At 39.2% G+C, this 19,813-nt stretch overlaps 1 protein-coding gene across 3 annotated transcripts in view; it reads left to right on the top strand.

Annotated features, from left to right (window-relative positions):
* Positions 1-19,813, top strand: part of PCSK5 (proprotein convertase subtilisin/kexin type 5) — a 221,874-nt gene that overhangs the window by 159,375 nt on the left and 42,686 nt on the right. For all 3 annotated transcript variants that reach the window (XM_039361345.1, XM_039361354.1, XM_039361363.1), the window contains 2 exons: positions 14,672-14,771; positions 15,975-16,114. In XM_039361345.1, the coding sequence (XP_039217279.1) occupies positions 14,672-14,771; positions 15,975-16,114 (240 nt within the window). The remainder of the gene's footprint in view (positions 1-14,671; positions 14,772-15,974; positions 16,115-19,813) is intronic.

Here is a 19,813-nt window from a genome sequence, read left to right as displayed (position 1 = left end):
AGAGCCAGCACAGGCAAGGACTTACTGTGAGAGAGCCCTCTGGAGCTGCAAAGACCCCAGGCTTCTGGTTCACCCTCCCCCATGAGAAAGGAGGAGGGGAGGTGGAGACAGGAGAGCCTATAAAACAGCGGTTCTCACCCTGTGGGTCGTGACTGTTTTGGGGGTCGAACGACGCTTTCAGAGGGGTCACCTAAGACCATCGGAAAACACATTTCCGATGGTCTTAGGAACCGAGACACCGTTCCTCTATCTGGCCGCCGCCGCCCTCCTCTGCCGGCTCCTCCACCTCCGACAGTGCCTGCTCCTGCCGCCGCAGCGCCATGATGCGCACCTCCGGTGCCACCCTGGGCTGGGCCACTGCTGCCACTGCCTCTGGGCTGCTCCGCCGCTACTGCCGGCGGAGCTGAGCTGCAGCGCCAAGCCGGTCTCCATGCCTCCTGCTTGCCCGGCCACAGTCCGCCCTGGCTGCCCTTTGCGCTGCATGGAAGCCTCCCCCATGCCGCCTGGCCTGCCTCCCTTGCCGGAGGCCGCCTCGGGCCTCTGGCGCCCAGCACGGCTGTGGGGCTGCCGGGCAGGAGTGGCTCCTTCTCGGCTCGCTGGGTTCCAGGTTCGGAAGTGGCCAGGGGGTGGGGAAGAGGGCGAGGTGGCAGCAATGCCCGTATGTGCATCGGAGGCCAGCTGGAAGGGCAGGGAGGGGAGAAGCAGCACCTTCCGAGCGGGAGCTGGCGCTACAGCCGTGCCCCTCTCATGTGTGAGGGGCTGGGCAGCGTGGAAAGGGGCTCCCATGACCCCACTGCTGCGATGGTGCTCAGGAGGATGGAGGGGCGGGCAGGTTCCAGGGGAGCGGTTGGGAGAGGGCAAGAGGTGGCGGGGGCTCCAGGTTGGCGGGCGCGAGAGAGCGGCTGGTGGCTCCGAGGTGCGCAGATCCTCTGCGCAGCTTCCAAGGCCCCAGGTGGGCCACCTCTTGGCTATCCACCAGAGTCTCGCCCCCTGGGCAATTGTGCGGAGCTGCTTGTGCATCCTTGGCAACGCCTCCCCCCTTCAATCTCCTTCCTTTTCCATCTCCTTCCTTTTCCCTCCAATCTTCCTTCCATCCATCTCCATCCCTTCTCCTTCAATCTCTCTCTCTCTCCTTCCTTCTCCATCTCCTTCCTTTCCCTTTCAATCTGCCTTCCTTCCATCTCCATTTCTTCCCCTTCAATCTCTCCTTCCTTCCTTCCTTCCTTCCTTCCCCCTTCAATCTCCTTCCTTCTCCATCTCCTTCCTTTCCCCTTCAATTTCCTTCCTTCTCCATCTCCTTCCTTTCCCCTTCAATCTCTCTCTCCTTCCATCTCCATCCCTTCACCTTCAATCTCTCTCTCCTTCCTTCCTTCCTTCCTTCCTTCCTTCCTTCCTTCCTTCCTTCCTTCCTTCCCCCTTCAATCTCTTTCCTTATCCATCTCCTACTGTTACTATTCATAACAGTAGCAAAATTACAGATATGAAGTAGCAACGAAAATAATTTTATGGTTGGAGGTCACCACAACATGAGGAACTGTATTAAAGGGTCATGGCATTAGGAAAATTGAGAACCACTGCTATAAAAGGAGGCAATTTGGGCAGGAGAGGGAGAGAGAAAAAAAGCAGCAGCTTGGGAAGAGGCAGAGTCAGCTGCACCGAAGGGGAAGAAGAAGGAAGGGGAAGGGGAAGAGGAGGGTGGGGGGAGAGGAGAGGAGATCAAGCAGGCTGGCCATGAGCCAATCTACAACTGCTGTGGCAACCACCTGTGCTGGCAGCAGCAAACAGGCAAAAAATGCAGTGGGGGAGGGGTCGCCCACCAAGAGGAATGAAAAAAGGCAGCAATGGCTGGAGGTGAGGAGGGAAGGAGATGGAGAGTGGAAGGATTCTTATGTGCTTTTGTGACTTTGAAGTTCTGGGATTTGTGCAGTGAAGGCTTTGTGTTTTTAAGGAATGTTTGGCAATTTCTATTTGGCTGATGGCTGATGTCTCATGTTAGCTTCTATTGCTCTTCTGTTGTTAGCTGTAAGTTTTGCTGCAAGGGATTTTGAAGTATTTTTCTCCTGAATGGATTTTGCCTGTAGCATTCCTTTACTTATGAATGGAGCCATTTGGGGAGGTTGCCTTAGCCAGCAGCCAGTACTTACATTTTTTTTTCTTCCTTAAGTGCTGGCTGCACTCCTTACTTTCCCTTCTAGCCAGTAGCTAATTCTTAAAGGGGAATGTGCCTTTTTAAGCTAGTTCACTCGGCAGCTTGTCTTTTCTGTCTCTGGAGGCCTTTCCTTGTTTGATCAATATATGGAAGAGGGAAAATATGGGGGAGGGTTTCAAATTCTTCCTTCAGAAGGAGATGGGAATGAGAAAAAGGGAGGGAGGCAGGGAAGGGAGGGAGGAAAGGAAGTCCCACCTTAGCACTTGGCCACCAGCAGCTCTGCCATTGACTTTGCTTGTCAAAAGGTTGCAGAAAGGGATCACATGACCCTGGGACACTGTGACCATTATAAATATAAATCAGTTGCCAAGCATCCAAATATAAATCACATGACCCTGGGCATGCTGCAGTGGTCATAAGTGTGAAAAATGGTCATAAGTCATTTCAGTGCAATTGCAACTTTGAACAGAGGTTTTTTTTTATTTTGGTCATCAAGTTTTTGACACCTTGCTAAGTGATACTCGAATATTGCCATATCCTAAAAGTGGTACAATCAGTAAAAAGGTTGAAAAGCCCTGATCTAGCTCATCACCAAATTATTTAGAAAATAAATTTCTTTTAAGATTAAAATGAATAATTATCACTTTGGAAACTCATTTCATTTAAAATCCTCAGTATTTATTATTATAACTTGAAACATTTAACAGACCAGCAAAAAGATAAACGTGTTTTGATACTGCCATTCATAGTCTCAAGAGTATTTTTTAGGATTTGTACAAAAGCCAGCCAGCTATCTTTTTTTTTAATTTATATTCTAGAAAAAAAGTAGATGTAGGAGAAATTCTAGTGTGCATAACATAGTTACAAAGTACAGAATCCTATGCTATTTTAACAAAACTTCAAATGGAGAAAAAAAACTTTTCTCAAATATACTGAAGACCAACACAACCTGAGAGAGGCGTTTCTCCAAAGTAAATTCTAGACAATATTTTAAAACATTTTTTTTAACCATCTCTCTTATTCTAAAACTTAAACTAAGATCTTGAAGAGATGGACTCAATAAGGAGAAAAAAGAGAAGTTCAGAGAAATTGGCTGGAGTAAAAAACAGAATCCATGAGAAAATAAAGCTCCTGCATAGTAATATCCTGTAGGTGAGGTGGAATATTTTTGACTTGGAAACGGTTGGTAAAAATGGGGAAAAATCAGGTATGCTTCTCTGGTCTAGTTGCATATGAATTTCTTAGAAATTAATAGCATTTCAATTAATCACACACTGTCTATTCTTTTTCAAAAGTAATTAAATTTGATGTAACTTTATGTAAGTTGGGTGGTGGCTTATATTCTGAGAAGAGATAGTAAGTGTGATATGGTTAGTACCACGCATGCCCAATTTGCAAAAATTCTCATAATTATCTATTCTGGTTGTATTATTACTGTCTGGACTGCCTTATTTTTACATGACAAAAGAACTAGAAAATAATGCTTCCACAATTTAAGTTAATGGTATAGATCAAGGGTGTCAAACTCACTGCGTCACGTGATGTGTTGCGACGTATCACTACTTTTTTCCCCTTGCAGGAGCTGGGGTGAATGCAGCTTCCATGTGATGCACCCAGCTCGTGGGCCAGCAATTTGACACCCCTGGTATAGATATATTATACCACAACACATACATGCAAACAAATCCGTGTGTGTGTGTGTGTGTGGCTTGTGTGTCTCCAAACTGTGATATAATATATTGAGTTGTAAAGATTTTATTTGGATACGTTAAAATGCTTTTAACACTAATATAGAGGAGAATTTAATTTTTTAAAAATATTGACATTGTTAAATCCAGATACATTTTACTGAAAAATACTGTACATCTGTAAAACGTTCAGCTGTCATTTGTAAAAACAGGTAGTATTGTAATTGTTATTGGTCAAAATCAATGCTATTCTACATTTTATTTTTTCTGTTAAATTAACCTTTTCTCCATCAGCCTAGTAAAGCACATTTATGACATAAATGTCATAAACATACAACATATATATATACATATTATTTTGCTTAGATGTTATTTTTTCAGGGTTTTCCCCCTTTCCTAATTTTTTTAAACAAATAATGTGGTACTAAACAGAAATTGCTTAAATAAACTGAAAGAATGTTTTATATTAAACTATTGGTCTTGGGGATAGAAGAATATTCAGATCTCTTATTTATCTCCAAAGTAACAGGGACACCGACAGTTATAAATGATTTTATAATATTTTGTAAAGGACATAGTATCAGTTTTGAGAAAGCTATGGTCATTCATCAAGTTTGCAACTTAGTGAAAAGCTGTAGTCTTTGTCACCTTATTTTGACTTTGTGTCCAGCATTGTTCCCTTCCACTGGGAGAACAAAAATTATCCATGGAGTGTCCAGTACTTCATACAAAGGATCAACTCATGAACATACAAAAGTATGGTTCTCCAAAGATGTGTCATAATGTTTATGCTATAGTAAGATTTAAATAATTATGGGATAACCTGAGTGAGGGCCAGATGTTAATAAGTTTAAAAACTCTGTGTTATTCTAATATACACAGAAATTAATTGCATGTATGAATTGATCTCAAAGCTCTGCTTCAGATTGGTGAAATTCTTTTAGCATTAAATAAGCAATGAAAGTTTATATCAAATGCTTATAGTTTATATCCTCTTTTTAATTGGAGAGTGAATGTCCTTCACCATGACAATGAATAAAGCCTGTGCTCCATGATCATTAGTGAAGCAGCCCTACCAGCTTCACAGCATCACTTCATATACTGCAGCCTCACAAGCCACCAGCTAAATAAATGTTACCTGCCCAATGGAGGCAGGTCCTCCTTAAATCTATGTTGCTCAGAGTAAAACTCCAGCTGAGAGATTGTAAAGATGGCAACAGCATGAATCAGAAACAGTAGATCTGAGCAGTTTAGCTACTATTTTAACAAAAAAAAAGTTGACAGAGAAATAATGAGAGTATTTTTTCTAGGTTCAGCATGGAATGAACAAATACATCTGGTATCATTACAAAAAATTGTCTCACATTTCTGTAAAGGCTGGTGACTAAACATCAGCAGGGCATGATAATTTGAACTACTAATGAGTATATTTGTCCTCTGAGCAATTCCACAGAAGTCAGACCTGGCATTCTGATTGTGTCTTTTTATTCTGCTGAAACATTGAATCCTCTTCCTGGTTTCCTTCATTTTATAGAGCCTTAATTAATTGTAATTATTAAGTAAGTTTATGTCTCAAAGCAGGTAAGTGACAGGGGCAGAGAGAAAAAGACAACTCCAAATTATATTGCAAAGTTATGAAAATATGTTTTCACAAAATATAGGCATACTTTACAATCTCTCAGCTAGAGCTTTACTCTGAGCAACATAGATTTAAGGAGGACCTGCCTCCATTGGGCAGGTAACATTTTAATATTTATAGATTTGACGTAGGCGGGCAATTACTTTTTTTGAATATGAAACGAGAATTGAGTCAGAAAAAGAATGAACCTTGTCTTTGCAGTGACTTCTGTCTCCTTCGCTCTTCTTTTTGGAGATATTCTGGAATTTTGAGTTGCTTTTACTGCTACAGTAAAAGTGGTGTATTTGCCAGTAGCATTGATTCTATCAGAAGATAATTTAGTGAAAGCACATTTTCATAATGGAAGACCAAGTGGTGGCGAACCTATGGCAGGGGTGCCAGAGGCGGCACTCGGAGCCCTCTCTGTGGGCACACGTGCCATTGCCCCAGCCTTGCCTCCCCCATGACCCCCTCCTCTCCAGCAGCCCCCCTGAAGGAGCGTTGCCCTTGAGCATGGCCCACACGGAGCAGCGCAGCCAAGGACATGGCAGCCAGGCAGTGTAGACAAGATTCTGCCATCATACCCCTCATGCAGTTGATAATGCAGGGTGCGGGCAGAGGGTGTGGCTGTCATAGCACTGCTGGGCTGCCTGTGCGATCTGCGGCGGGCCCTGGAGGTTGTGAGTGGTTCTATGTGCAGATGGGGCAGGGGATGGGGCAGAGCAGGGGCGGGCAGGTGGGTGGAGTGGAAGTGGAGCCAGTTTTGGGGCACTTGGTCTCTAAAAGATTTGCCATCACTGGTCTAGCATGAACAAAAAAGTCCTCCTGCAGCTACACAATCAATGCTCAATTTCAGTGAGTTTTGGGCCACAGAGCAGTCTTCTGCTCAATTAGCAATGCAAACTAAAGCATTCATGACCTAATTTCTAAAACCTAAGAATAATCACTATTATTGCATTATTATTGTTTATTTTACTAAGTCATTCTCCCAAAGATTGTAGTTAATCAGGAAGGAGTAAAACTGCTTATGACTCACTCCTAGAGATATCCTTGATATCTGTGTTTCCCTTCCTTATTACAGCTACTACTATATCTCTCCTTCCACCTTCTATCAGAAGCAGAATCCAAAGATCAAAGCAATAAGATCTCAAAGTTTGTGGCAAAAGGAGAGTCTTATAGGTGAAATAAATATATGATTTGGTGAATCAGGAGAATATAAATGAAATATATTGTTACAGAAGTTACTGGAAAACATGGCTCAGCTACGCAGAGAGGCAGATAACTCTATACTAGGAATTGGGGTAAAAATGGAATCCATGATTGTGCATGATATAATGGACAATCTGACTGGGGGCATCCCAAGGAAGCTGGGGAGGTCATCAAAAAAGTCAAGATGGTTGTCATAACCACACAAAACCACCATATTTTTACCTCTTATAAAATGTAACTAAAGATAGGGCTTCAATTCAATGGCCATGATTGAAATCTTGAAGGTTTTTTTACTCCCCTCTAAAGATCCCACCCCACTCAACTGAGCACAGCAGAAAGATAGATTTGTCTGCAAGATGTCATGTGTTCTCAGCTGATTTTTCTAGAAAAAGCCTTAGAGATTCTAAGCAACAGTCCAGAACTTGCCAGGAAAACTCTGGCCCAGAAATAAGCTTTGCAACAGCAATCCAAAAATACTCTGAATGTTTCTGATTTATAGTGTGGATTTGAGCTATCCTTCATTCACAGACAACATCAACTTCAGAGAATCATAAACTCGTTGAATTGGAAGTGACCTTACAGCAAATCTTATCTAGTCTCCTGCTCAGTATAGGATTCATTAAAGCATTTCTGACAGATGATTATCTGACCTCTGATTGAAGATCACTCAGATGGGGCAGCCTGCTTAACTGGATGAAATATCATACAGTCAGGAATTTCCTCCTAATTCTATTTCCAAGTACTTTTAAACAAATGATTTTGAACTAAGAGTATCTTCTTCTTTATGTGTTAACACTCTCTGGATATTTGATCGACACCATATCTTACCACAATGGTCTCTTCTGTAAGGTACAGAACATACAAATATTTTTTCACCATTCTTCATAGGACTTGATTCCCAGACCCCTTTCCATCTTGGTAGTCCTCTTCTAAACTTCTTTCATTTTGTCTCTGCCTTTCTGAATTCTGGTGCCCAAACTGAACACAGTATGTATACTGAGATCTGATCAAGGAGTAAAATAGAATAATCACTTCCTGCGATCATGACCCTAGGCTCCAAAATTGCATTGCCTTTCAGCAGCTGCATTTCATTCCTGGTTCATGTTTATCTTCTGATCTTCAAGGACATTCAGATATTTTTCGCATACAGGTTTCACAGATTTCCTTACCCGTTCTAAATTGTTGTCATTTTGTTTTTCCTACTCATATGTATGAACATGTACCCAAATTTTTCAACTGAGTTGCATCAACCACTTTACCATTACTTTAAAACGTCTACTCTCTTCACTATTTTCTTAATTTATAAATAGTAAATAATCTCCACCACATCTCTGCTCACTTCTAAATTCTATATCTGTTATGAAAAAGTTGAAAAGCATTAGTTTCAGGGACTGCAGCATTTACATCGGTTCATGATGCTGTCAATTTAGTTTGGGTCATGTAGTTTAATATGCTACAAATTGCTAAGAGAACATCTCTTGTCTCATGACAGATAGATTTGCTCAAAAGTCATTGATGCTATTAAACAGCTATTAAAATTCCCCACTCAATCAGATCAACCTTCTTGCATGGTTTCTGACATTCAACTAACGCTAAAAGCAAGCATGAAAATTTTCCAGATCTACCTTTATCAGCCAAGCTTAGTGTTGGACAAATACTTTAAAATGAAAGTTTTATTAAAAGAATTTCTTGAAAGTTCTCCAAATGTTGCAGATATACAACTTCTCCATGAGCATTTACAGTCAACTAAATATTTCATACAAAAAATAGAAAATGAGCCAATGAAACAATGGTTTAATTGTGCTCTGTACTTTAAATGCTGAAGCAACAAGTATGAGAATATATTTATTTTTGAGTGCATAATTTTAGTACTACAATGCTATAATTTTACTGTATAATCTGTTTAGAAAAGTAAATACTGCCTGTTCAATGTAATGAACCTACCAAAGAAAACAACAGAAAGCTGAATATACTTTTTCTCCTTGGCATTTTCCCACAAATGCAGGGTCTACTTTTTTTCAGATCAGTCAAGTGTTGATCCATTGGTTACAAGAGGAATTGACTGACCAGCTTCTCACCAGAGCCTTGAAGGCTGAGACAGAGTGACTAGTCAAAGTCACCCAGCCAACTTACAAGCCTAAGGCAGGACTAGACCTCACAGCTTCCTGGTCTCCTTAATCACTAGACCAGGGGTAGGCAACCTTGGCTCTTTTATGACTCGTGGATTTCAACTCCCAGAATTCCTGAGCCAGGCTGGCTCAGGAATTCTGGGAGTTGAAATCCACGAGTCATAAAAGAGCCAAGGTTGCCTACCCCTGCACTAGACCAAACTGACTCTTTAAAAAAGCATACATATAATTGTACTTCATAAAGAAAACTTTGCTGGTGGCTAAAATAGGATTTAATATGAAGTCACAAGTCTAATGACAGATTCTATAGTCATGTAAATTAAATTATCACAAGTCCCAAAGAAACTGTCAGTGAAAACATTATTTTGCATTACACTGCTGTCATCTTTTATTGTGCTATGAAACTCTTGTGCAATGTACTGTTGGTATAATTATATGCCAGCTTAATTATAGCATAATTATATTCTTACAGCACTCTGTAGTATAGTAGGATCAGTGTAGTAAAGTAGCAGAGTAGTATAGAATAGTAAAATATTTTCTGTACCTCACAATTAACGCAGATCTATTTCATTCCAGGAGAAAACGTACATGAAATTTATATTGAAAAAGATAACTTTACATTTCATATTGGTATGAAAACAATGAAGATCAAGATCATTGTGCAGTGCTGCTACAGTTTGCATTTTAATATATATCATTGCTATTAAGCTATATTTGGGACAGATAGGGCAGGCTGAATGAGCAACTAACAGAAAATGAGGGATATTTTTCACTCTCCGTTTTATAACTTTTGCAGCAGTATTAATAAAATTCATTGTCAATGCTGCTAACATGTAATTGCTTTGACCACAGATGGAAATGCATTCATTTTTCTCTTTTGCTTTTAGAGCTGATTGATGCTGGGAGGGGGGATGTGGATGAGAGTCCAGTTAGTCATAGCAACAAAAAACTAAGCCGTGGGAACTCAAGGTTACTGAGCCCAGAGTTGATAATGATTTGGCAGGCTGGAGAGATGTAAAGAGAGCCCATGTTTCAAGCTAATTGGGGAATGTGATTTATGCCTGTTAGTTAGAGGATGGAATTGTGCTTTGTTCCAAGGGGAGGGAAATTCAGTTTTTAGATTCAACTATGTAGTGCCGATATTATGCTTCTCGAATAAAAGATTCCTTAAGGTAAACAATGCCTCGAAGTTCTTTTGAAGAGATTCATCTGTCAGAACCATGACATACATATTACTTTGCAGCGAAGCACAGGTCCCATTCCTCTTGTTAAAATGACAATGGCCCTTGGTATTATTTTTAACTATTTTGTAAACTTCAGCTGTAACGAAGCTCTCAAACATGCTCTGGTTTTGTATGCTGGCACTATGTAGATCAGCAGAGAATATATGAAATGATGGTAGTGGTGAAGACTGGCAATTATAGAAGAAGCAATGGGTTTTATGTTCAGTTATGCCTTAAGTCTATTTATAGGTCTGGTTTTAGAGACACTTCAAGTCCCACAAATTCATTCCAGCCCTAGGCAAGCATGAGGTGTCATGTAGAAGTATGTTTCAATCAATTATGGAACCTGGTCTACATTCTTTTTTTCGAAGAATGTTACCATAATTTAGTACAAGGATGGAGGCAATGTAAAATAAAATTAGCATGGTTGGTTGGGGAATTCTGGAAATTGAAATCCACACATCATAAAGTCACCAAAGATGGGAAATACTGGTCTAACTTCATAACATACCTCACATGGCTGCTGTTGTGGAGATCACATGAAAGATAATTCCTGTGTAAACTACTTTGAGGATGTGGAAGAAATGCGAGAAATAATCATAAATACAAACAACTAAAAAGAAAAACAAAACATGAAGGTTGAATTTTTTTCAACTTGTTTTTCTATATTAAGGAGCAGGCTTCAGCAAGGTTAACTTTTGTAACTATGGTAAGATTTCTGAAAATGTAACACCCCTTTCCTTCATTCTCCAACAAAAATTGGCAATAAAATGTATTTCTACTATTACATAGTAAGATCCTAAATTTTTACATCATGCATTGGAGAAGTGTGTGTGTGTGTGTGTATAAAGAAGATGCAGAAATGTAAATACCTTTCAGGGAAACAGATTGCTCACACCTGTGTAGCTCATTTATACACACCATCTGAGCCTTGTTTTATGCTGATAAACTTGCAAAATTACACAGAATTCAGCTTCTTTCCCAAGACAATACTTCCCTCTAGCCTTCTCATACATTAACATTTTATTTTTGTTTATTTCAGGTATTGATGTGAAATAGATCTACCTAGAATTTTTGATCCACTGGTTTCTCAGTCCAGTTACCTTCTGCAAATACAATTAGTGCCAAATACTAGTGAATCACTACTATTTTTAATAAGAGTTTCACAGTGTAATTAAATAAGAAGTAGGCATTTTCTTCTAATCAAATTAGGAGGTTGTGGAAGCTGAGAATGGCAACAACAGCCAACAGAGGGATATTTGTATACAGTACCATGGGTCTCAGGTCTGGCATATTTAGATGATACAGATCCAACTATATATCATGTTTTGCTCTTTTATCCCATCAACAACAAACCAAAATGTAGACAATCCAGTGGTCACAAATTGATACAAACCATATGAACAATGTTTTGAGGAGCACTTGCCCTGACAAGGCTGCCCTCAAAAATCCAGATAAAATAGAGTGCTGGAAAAATCCAATTTCAAAGTAAAGACAAAATGAAAAACTAAAAAAAGATTCAAGGACCACAAGTGGCAACAGTGAACCACGTGCCAGTGGCTTTCAGAGATAGAGGACCCAAAAGAACAGAAGCCTGGATTTCAGGAATATTAACAACTCCCCAAACTAGGCATTAGATAATTGCAACAAGATTGGTAGGTAGGCATACAAGCATCTTTTGGGGCAATTGTAATCAACTTCTGTCACCCCAAATGTGAGCTGCTGGATATTCAGAGAAGTAGCATAGGTAGTCCCGAAAATCATACCAACGAAGCTTGACTGTCTTCTTCCCATTGGCTTGGTTGCCTCTTTGCTCAATGTGTTCCCTCAACGCCTTGTCCAGCAACTCCAAGTTCCTGTGTTTCTCTCTATTGTTGCTATTCAGCTGTGCAGCTGTTATTGGGGCTGCTTTAAGAAGGCATGAATTTTTTCAGTTTCTGCTTTTTGTCCAGGGCTCTTTCGCTATGGCCATACTTGGTCTGCTACTCATGTTACTATTGAGAATTGCAAAGGCTGTCTTGGCCCCTCTGGTTGTGCAGTGTAGTTAGTATGAGACCTTCCTGGACTGCACTTCTGTTTTGAAAAGGCCAGATGCCAGTTAACCCCCAATATTTAGGACATTTAAAATTACATCCCACTGACAGGAAGATTTTCATATCAACATTTTGAGCTTCATCGCTTTATGCAAAGCTCTGTCTTATTTTGTCATCTGACTTTTTTCAGTTCCTGAAATATCCCATTAATAGTACGCTATGATCACGTGCCTTCCTTCTTTTCTTCCTTCCTTCCTTCCTTGCTCCTCTTTCTGGCTTGAGCAACTATTATAGAGGTTAAACATTCCACTGGAACTGAAATTCAGTTCCAAGTACTTTGAAAGAATCCTACTTTATTCTACAAAGTCACTTAAACTCTACAAAATAACCTATTTAACCTGGGATTTGGCTGTATCTGATTGACAGCAATCTGACGTACCAATGTATGGGAGGAGAGTTATTCTTTCCTAAGATATATCCAAGCTTGGAACAAATCAAAGCCTGGCTCATTTCTTTGTGAATGTTTTTCTTAATCATTATGGTACAGTATAAAGAAAGAAAGCAAAAATATTGTGTGCCAAAAAAAATAAGCAAGGTGGAAAAATTCAGGGTTTTTTTTTCTTTGCGAGACACAAACGTGCTAATGGTTCCTGGAATTTGATGAATATTTGCAAATCCCCAATGCAGAGCTGTTTGAAGCCAACTTTGTGCAGGAAATTCCTCCAGACAGGTGTCATTTATCTATCTCCAATAGGTTTGCTTATCTACACCTTTATTTATGCCGAATCAGACCATTTTTGTCCAAAATATATTTGGGTTTTTGTTATACTGTCAACATTTTCAGAATATTTTATTTCTTATCAGCTATTGCATATTTATTTATTGTATATTAGTTTATTTCCCACCTTTATTATTTTTACAAATAACTCAAGGCAGCAAATATACCCAGCACACCTTCCTCCTCCCATTTTCCCCATATCTGTGAGGTGGGTTAGGCTGAATGACTGGCTCAAAGTCAGCTGGGTTTTGTGGCTAAGCAGGACTTGAACTCATGGTCTTTTGCTTTCAAGTCTGGTGCTGTAACCTATAGATCTAACTTAATGCTTAATATTTTTCTAGAAGATAAATGCCCTTATTTTATCTACATAAACAATATGTTCCATTTTCTCCATCCTCAGCTTTTTTTAATCTCTGATGTTACACTTTCTATACAAACTGCCTTATAAATTAATATAATATTCTCACTTTTTTAACCTCCTCTATCATTTTATTAGTTATTTCATGCTCCTACCTCAGGTAGTCATCACTGACTCTTATTTTGTTTTTGTTTTTTTCAGCTCCTGTGAATGGCTTGTTGGCATAAGTTATAATGAAATCTTCCAAACTATACATCAACTCATTTAAATTTTTATTCTGGTTTCAGAAAACTTTTCATACTAATTTGTATGAAACCCGTATGTAAAGTTTTTAAAAGTTACATGATCCATTCCAATAGTCTTACAGATGTTTTAAAATTTTACTAAAAGTTTCTATAGAAGATTTTCCTCTTTTACATTACTAGGTAATATATGAATGGAAGAGTAATCTACGCCTGCAGGGAAATGCCATACTTGTTCCTACATTGGAAAAGCCCACCTACATCCAAAACGTATTATTTACCATTTTAAAGAATGCTTCGATTGTTCCTCTGATGCTCAGTATTGGAGAAACATTTCTGAAGATTTGCAACGCAATCCAAATTTGTGAGCTGCATTCCATGTCCAGCGTTTTTCAGCTGCATATCATAATCAACATCTTCTCACTCCAAGAAATAATTATTCATTCGATTATTCCTGCTAATAAATTATTACGATTGGTCACATTGTCAGCTGATATTTAGACTGGATTTGGCAGTTTTTTCCCCCTACCTATTGAGTTCTTCTCAAGGACCTGGGATAGGCAAATATTGTTGTTTGGTGGTATCATCCCAGGTTGTAAGCAATTCCAAGTAAAGCTATTTTGCGATTGACTGATGGTGATTTTTGTCAATGCTGATAGAGTTCAAGTGACACTTCAGCTATTTTGGAATTGCACCAAAGCACCTATTACTATTGCCACTGCCTTTGCTTTCTTTTGCCACAGTCGTTTTACTTGTATTTGTGGGTCTTTATATTTTTGTAATTTCTCCAGTTTTTTCCCTCCTATTCTGGTGTCTCCCAGTATTGCAATGTCCACTATTCCAACTTTTTTGTCTTTCTTATCATCAATGGTTAAGTCTAGACATAGGGGTCTGCAACCTTGACAACTTTAAGATTTGTGGACTTCAGCTCCCAGAATTCCTCAGCCAGCTGTGTGAGGAATTCTGGGAGCTGAAGTTCACAAGTCTTAAAGTTGTCAAGGTTGCAGACCCCTGGTCTAAAGTGTAATGTGGCAGATGCTGTAAGTTTTTGCTTAAGACACATTCTATTCTAATACTGAATTAAACTAACTTCCTTTGTAAGCACCTTTTCCAGGAAATATTTGTAATACCACATTCATTTGCAAATTTCAGCAAGTAACCATCCTTTTTTTTTTGTTTTGTTGGTAGCATGTGACTTTAAATCAACCAGAAATTTAGTAATAAATAAACTCTTTATTTTATAGGAGAATATATTGATTTTCTTGGTCACTGCCAGTTCTGTGACGTTTCCTGTTCTAAATGCACAGGACCAACTCCGAAGGATTGCATTGTATGCAATGCAAAGTAAGCCATTCTTTATTAAATAATCTCTATCCATGTAGGAGTTGCAATACCATCCATGTTTACTGCATTTAATTTAAGCTATTTTGTGAACTGATATAAAACAATTATAATCTGAGTTTATAATCCATCATTGACTGGAATGAACCATTTTATGTTGCCCCTACGGCATACATAATGTGAGGAAATTCAGAATTTATATTTACACTGGTGCACAATATGTGTGAGTTGATAAAAAAAGAGTTTAGGAATACACAATAGTAAATAATACCATCACTTGCATATTAACTTTTTCTTCTGAGTCCCTTGCTTTTTCAATGGAAATTTGAAAAGAACTCTAGACATTAATATAACAAAATCTCCTGCAGAAAAATCTTTTTCACAATTTGGACCCCACTATCAGATACAGCCCAAGTTCAGAATCAGAACTGAGTTACAATAAGGATCTAAGTAAAATAGTAAGAAGTTATGAAACTCCCATAAAACATATAAATACAAACAGGATTTTTATTTAAGAAAAGTTTATTGTATCTTGTAGACAGTGAAAGGTTTTGAATTAGTTTCCCATGAATGTGGAGCTGAATATTCTTTAGTGAATGAGATAAGAACAATATAATGGAAATAAAGTACGCATGAGGATGAATAAATGTTTAGTAAATGTCTCATCATAGAACAAGGAGTAAACAAGGATGTGTGATGTCCTCTGAATTATTTATAGATAAATGAGTAAGAAATATCAATGGTGATATTGGAGAATGTTGTAAACCTGAATGTTTTGCTCAAGCGTAAATGATTCCCTAGTTCACAACCATCAGTGTAAAATATTACATGAAAATATAAGGACCACAGTATCAAAATATAAACAGTAGCTCAGCATAAATGAAAAATGGTTTGACATAATATGTTGCTGTATCTGACCACTTGGGCTCCCTAAGTCTGGAAAGAGTCCTCACCTCTTGGGAAACAATATCAAGGAGTTTTATAAAAGGCTTGAGAAATTAGTCAGATCAATTTGAAGTTCAAAGTTTAGCTTGTCAAGTGTCGTAAATAGTTTTCAAACTGAAAATAGAGCAAAGTACAAAGAATATGTGGAATATAACTGAATATGGAAGCAGATCTCCAGACTGGCTTAAGTTCATTCTCTAAAAGGAAGTTATTCTTCAGTTACTTAATTCTAATGTTATGTTCCCCACTTTTCTTTTGCAGTAGAGTTTTAGATGACAGGCACTGCGTTGTTCAATGCCCTAGAGGGAAATTTGAATTTAACAAGCAGTGTCAGCCTTGCCATGAGTCCTGTACGGAATGCAGTGGAAGTGAATCTAATGAATGCATTAGCTGTGCTAAAGGTAAGGCATTCTCTTTTTTTTCTCCCATTTATTTTCTGTTAATTATACCGCAACATCTAGAGAATAAAATAACCATGGGATTTTGTTGCAATAGTGGGAATTCAGGTTTATTTACATTGTGTGCCTGGAATCTAATGTTCTTCTATTGATTAACATGAGGTAGGAAGAATTCTTCTCACCTAGTCCATCCTCTCTCCCCTGTCTGAACATCTAAATAATCTTCCCAGAGTATATTTGTGTGTGGGGGGAGGGGATAGGCAAAAGATTTTAGGGAAAAAGAAAATTCCAACACATGAGTAGATTCATATAACAGGTGGTCTGGGTGATATTTACTTGATCTCTTCTTTCCATATACTAGAAAGTCCAATATATTATAATACTAAATCTCAGGTATTCAGTACTGGCTATCATTAATTAGGCATTGGTTCCAAAGATAATAAGCAATCCCATCTTTTTAAAGACCAATGTCAGGAACCAGGATGCCATCTTGACCACCAGTTAGGAAACAGAATGGGGCCAAGCCTTTTATTTTGTCCAGTCCTTTAGTAAAAGCTGAGTGGAAGGGCGATGAAGTCTAAAGCAGGCATTTAATTGTACTTTTCAGTATTAACCATTGCTACGGCTTTGTCCTCAGCTAAAGGCATTGCCTTTCAGATTGACATAAAAAATTCTGGATCAAATTACATAAACAGTGATTTTACATTCAAGGATTAGAAATGAGGACAGAAAAAAAAAACCTGTATGCGATTTCTTTGATCACCATTCCCTTGAAACCATATTATGCATGTAACCACTTTATCTTATTTAAAGAGTGTCTGCCAGAATTCATGCATGCAGAAGTAAATGTAATTCTGATATTTCTTGTTGTCTATCATTTCTAATTAAATGAAGTGGATGGGCCAGTTCCAACTATAATAAATGTGCACAAGTTGTTGATCCAGCTAGACAATGCATGAAAAATATACAAATATAATTTTGCAGTGAATATAACTTAATGACTCTAAAAGCAGCATGAATTAAATAAATGGAAATTACATTCAGGCTCTTGGGATAGAAGAAATCTTTATTTATGTTATTACAACTTCCCTTCATTAATTTAATTAAGCACATTTTTAAAAGAAAATAATAGTGTTGGTTTATGAGAGAAAACAATGTATTTTAAGAATCTAAGTGACCCCAAAGTCTGCTTAGCAATTCTGTTTCTGGATGTTTTAATCTTATTAGATTTCCTAGTTCTCCACAAAGCCAAATTTCTTCTGAAGTTATATACCTTTTGGGGCTAAAGAGACCCTCATGGGCAATCTGGGGTCCTATGGCTCCATATGTCTCCCAACACCTCATGTTGCAGCTTATTTTAATTATGTTTGCCAAAACATCCTTTCAAAGCAGAAAGCTCATAGAAAGTATAGTATCCAATTACAAAACCCTCCCCCATACTAAAGTTTTTTAAAAAAAGAAATCCAGTGTGTATGTGACACAGACATACCTCATTTGCATAATTACCCCAACTGATATAGTCCATATATTTCCCAAATATTAAGAATGAAAATCAAAACCCTCAAAGGATTATATTGTATTGTGAACTTATAAGTTGTCTTGACTAATATTATTGAATAAAACTGCAACCGGGCAGAGATATCTGAGTTTTGGGTAGCCATACCCTCAAAGTATTGTATGATAGAGCAGAAAAAAATGCCATAGATTTCCAGACTGGACTGGAATCAAATGCTTTCTGCATTTTTTTAAAATGGGGATCTTAATGTCCACAGCCAGGTAAACCAGCCTCACAAACAAACCATGTCAGAGTAATTGATGTCCATGGAAAATTATCTTTCAATCAATATGTGTAAAAATGGCCTACATTACAAGTAGGTTAGGAAATGTATTTGATCACATATCTCAAATCTATACTGTACACCAGCGGTTCTCAACCTGTGGGCTGCGACCCCTTTGGGGGTTGAATGACCCTTTCACAGGGGTCGCCTAAGACCATCGGAAAACACATATTTCCGATGGACTTAGGAACCGATTGGCGCGGCTCAAGCCTGATTTTTGAAAAGCACTCAAATCAAAGGCGGCGACATCACGAAAGCAAAGGCAATGGGGGCAGGAGAGGAAGAGTCAGCGAGACCCAGCCAGCGAGTAAGCCGAGCCAGCCAGCCAGCCAGGCTGAAAAGAAAGAGGCGGGCCTCCCAAACCCCAACTTTTTTTCTCCTCCCCTCCTTTCCTTTGCAACTTGCAAAGGAAAGGGAGCCCCAGACTGAAGCCCGGGAAGGCTGGAGAGCTTTGCGCGGGGTCCCGATTCCCCTTTGCTCCACCACCAGTACTGCCACCAGACCAGCCAGCTGCTGGGAAGAATTTCCCTTTTTTTCCCCCTTCCCTCTCCCTCTTTTTTTAGTGCAAAAAAAAAAGTCCTAGTCTCTTTTTTTTTCTTTTATTTCCCTCTTCTCAGCTTTTTAAAAATAGCAGCCAGGGGATCTTCAAGCCAATAGTTGTTGCTGGGGCATTTAAAAAAAAAAAAAGTTCTTCCCAGGCGGAGAATCTTTCTGCGCTTCTTCGGCTTTTCTGAGCCAGGGGAGGGGAGAGCTGATTGGGGGGGGGGTCTTAGGAAGAAGGGAAAGACCCACCGGAGAGGTTCGGCTGCTTTTCTGCTCAAGCAGCCAACAAGAAAAAAGCCCCGGAGGGTCGGGTGTCCGGGTTTTTCAATCCCTTATTAAATAGGCAAAGGCTTGGCCATTTAATAGTTTGCTCAAACTTTTTAACCTCCCGGATTTATTACCTTCAAATATCAATGAATAAATGGCATATTAAAAAAAGAAAGAAGTAAATCATAGGAAGAACCCATTTAGGAATGTGAGAGAAATAATATTCAAGAGGAGAAGATCGGGTGAATTTGATGCCCCCTAATAGAAGGTGGGGAAGAAAAGTTGGAGAGCGCCTTGTTTTATTTGCTCAAAATGCTTTTCAAAGGCTCCAAAGAAAGAAGGGAAAAAAGAGAGAGATTTAGAGGCCTAGGATGGCTTTGCAGAAAGAAAATCTGATCACCTATACGCCATCGCTCTTAGTTACACATCTACAGGAGGCAGACAGAAGGTGCAGATCTGGTGGTTTTGATTGACAGCTCCTCTCATTGTTGGGCAGCTTTAATAGAATTTATCCCCAGCCCCTCCAATATGCAAAAGAGGGGAGGGGGGTTGTCAAAAGAAGGCAGCATACCCAGACTTCTGCCAGATTCAGACTGTGTGATCCCCCTCATTTTTTCCAGTCTAGGCTCTCCCCGCCTTACTTTTTCTTCAGAGAAAAACCAAGCTTTTTTTTAGAAAATAGTTTCTTTCCATCATGAAAAGAATATAAAATGAGAAAAAGATCTCACGAGTTTCAGGAAAAAAAACCTTTGGAGAGGTCTGAGGGTTTAAGATTGGGAGGCTTTTGTTGAAATTCCCTCTCCACACCCCCCCCCAGCCAAATCTACCCCACCTGGAGACCTATACCTAAGGCAGAATCTCTTTATCCTTGAGGATTCCCTGGTAAAAACTGTCTTTCACATTAACCCAGTTGGTCTCTGTCCGGGACAGGATCCTGCTGACTCTATTTGTGTTATTTGCTAACGTTATTGGCCATCATTTTAGGCTTTGGGTTTTTTTTCTTTTGCGGGGAGGGGATTAGATGCCGTGCAAAGCCAGCCCCCTCCCCTGCTTT

This window comes from Crotalus tigris, unplaced genomic scaffold, assembly GCF_016545835.1.
Source record: "Crotalus tigris isolate CLP2741 ecotype Arizona unplaced genomic scaffold, ASM1654583v1 scf7180000017585.4430047, whole genome shotgun sequence".
Classification (NCBI taxonomy): Eukaryota; Metazoa; Chordata; class Lepidosauria; order Squamata; family Viperidae; genus Crotalus; species Crotalus tigris.
This window is presented reverse-complemented; position numbering and strand designations above follow the sequence as displayed.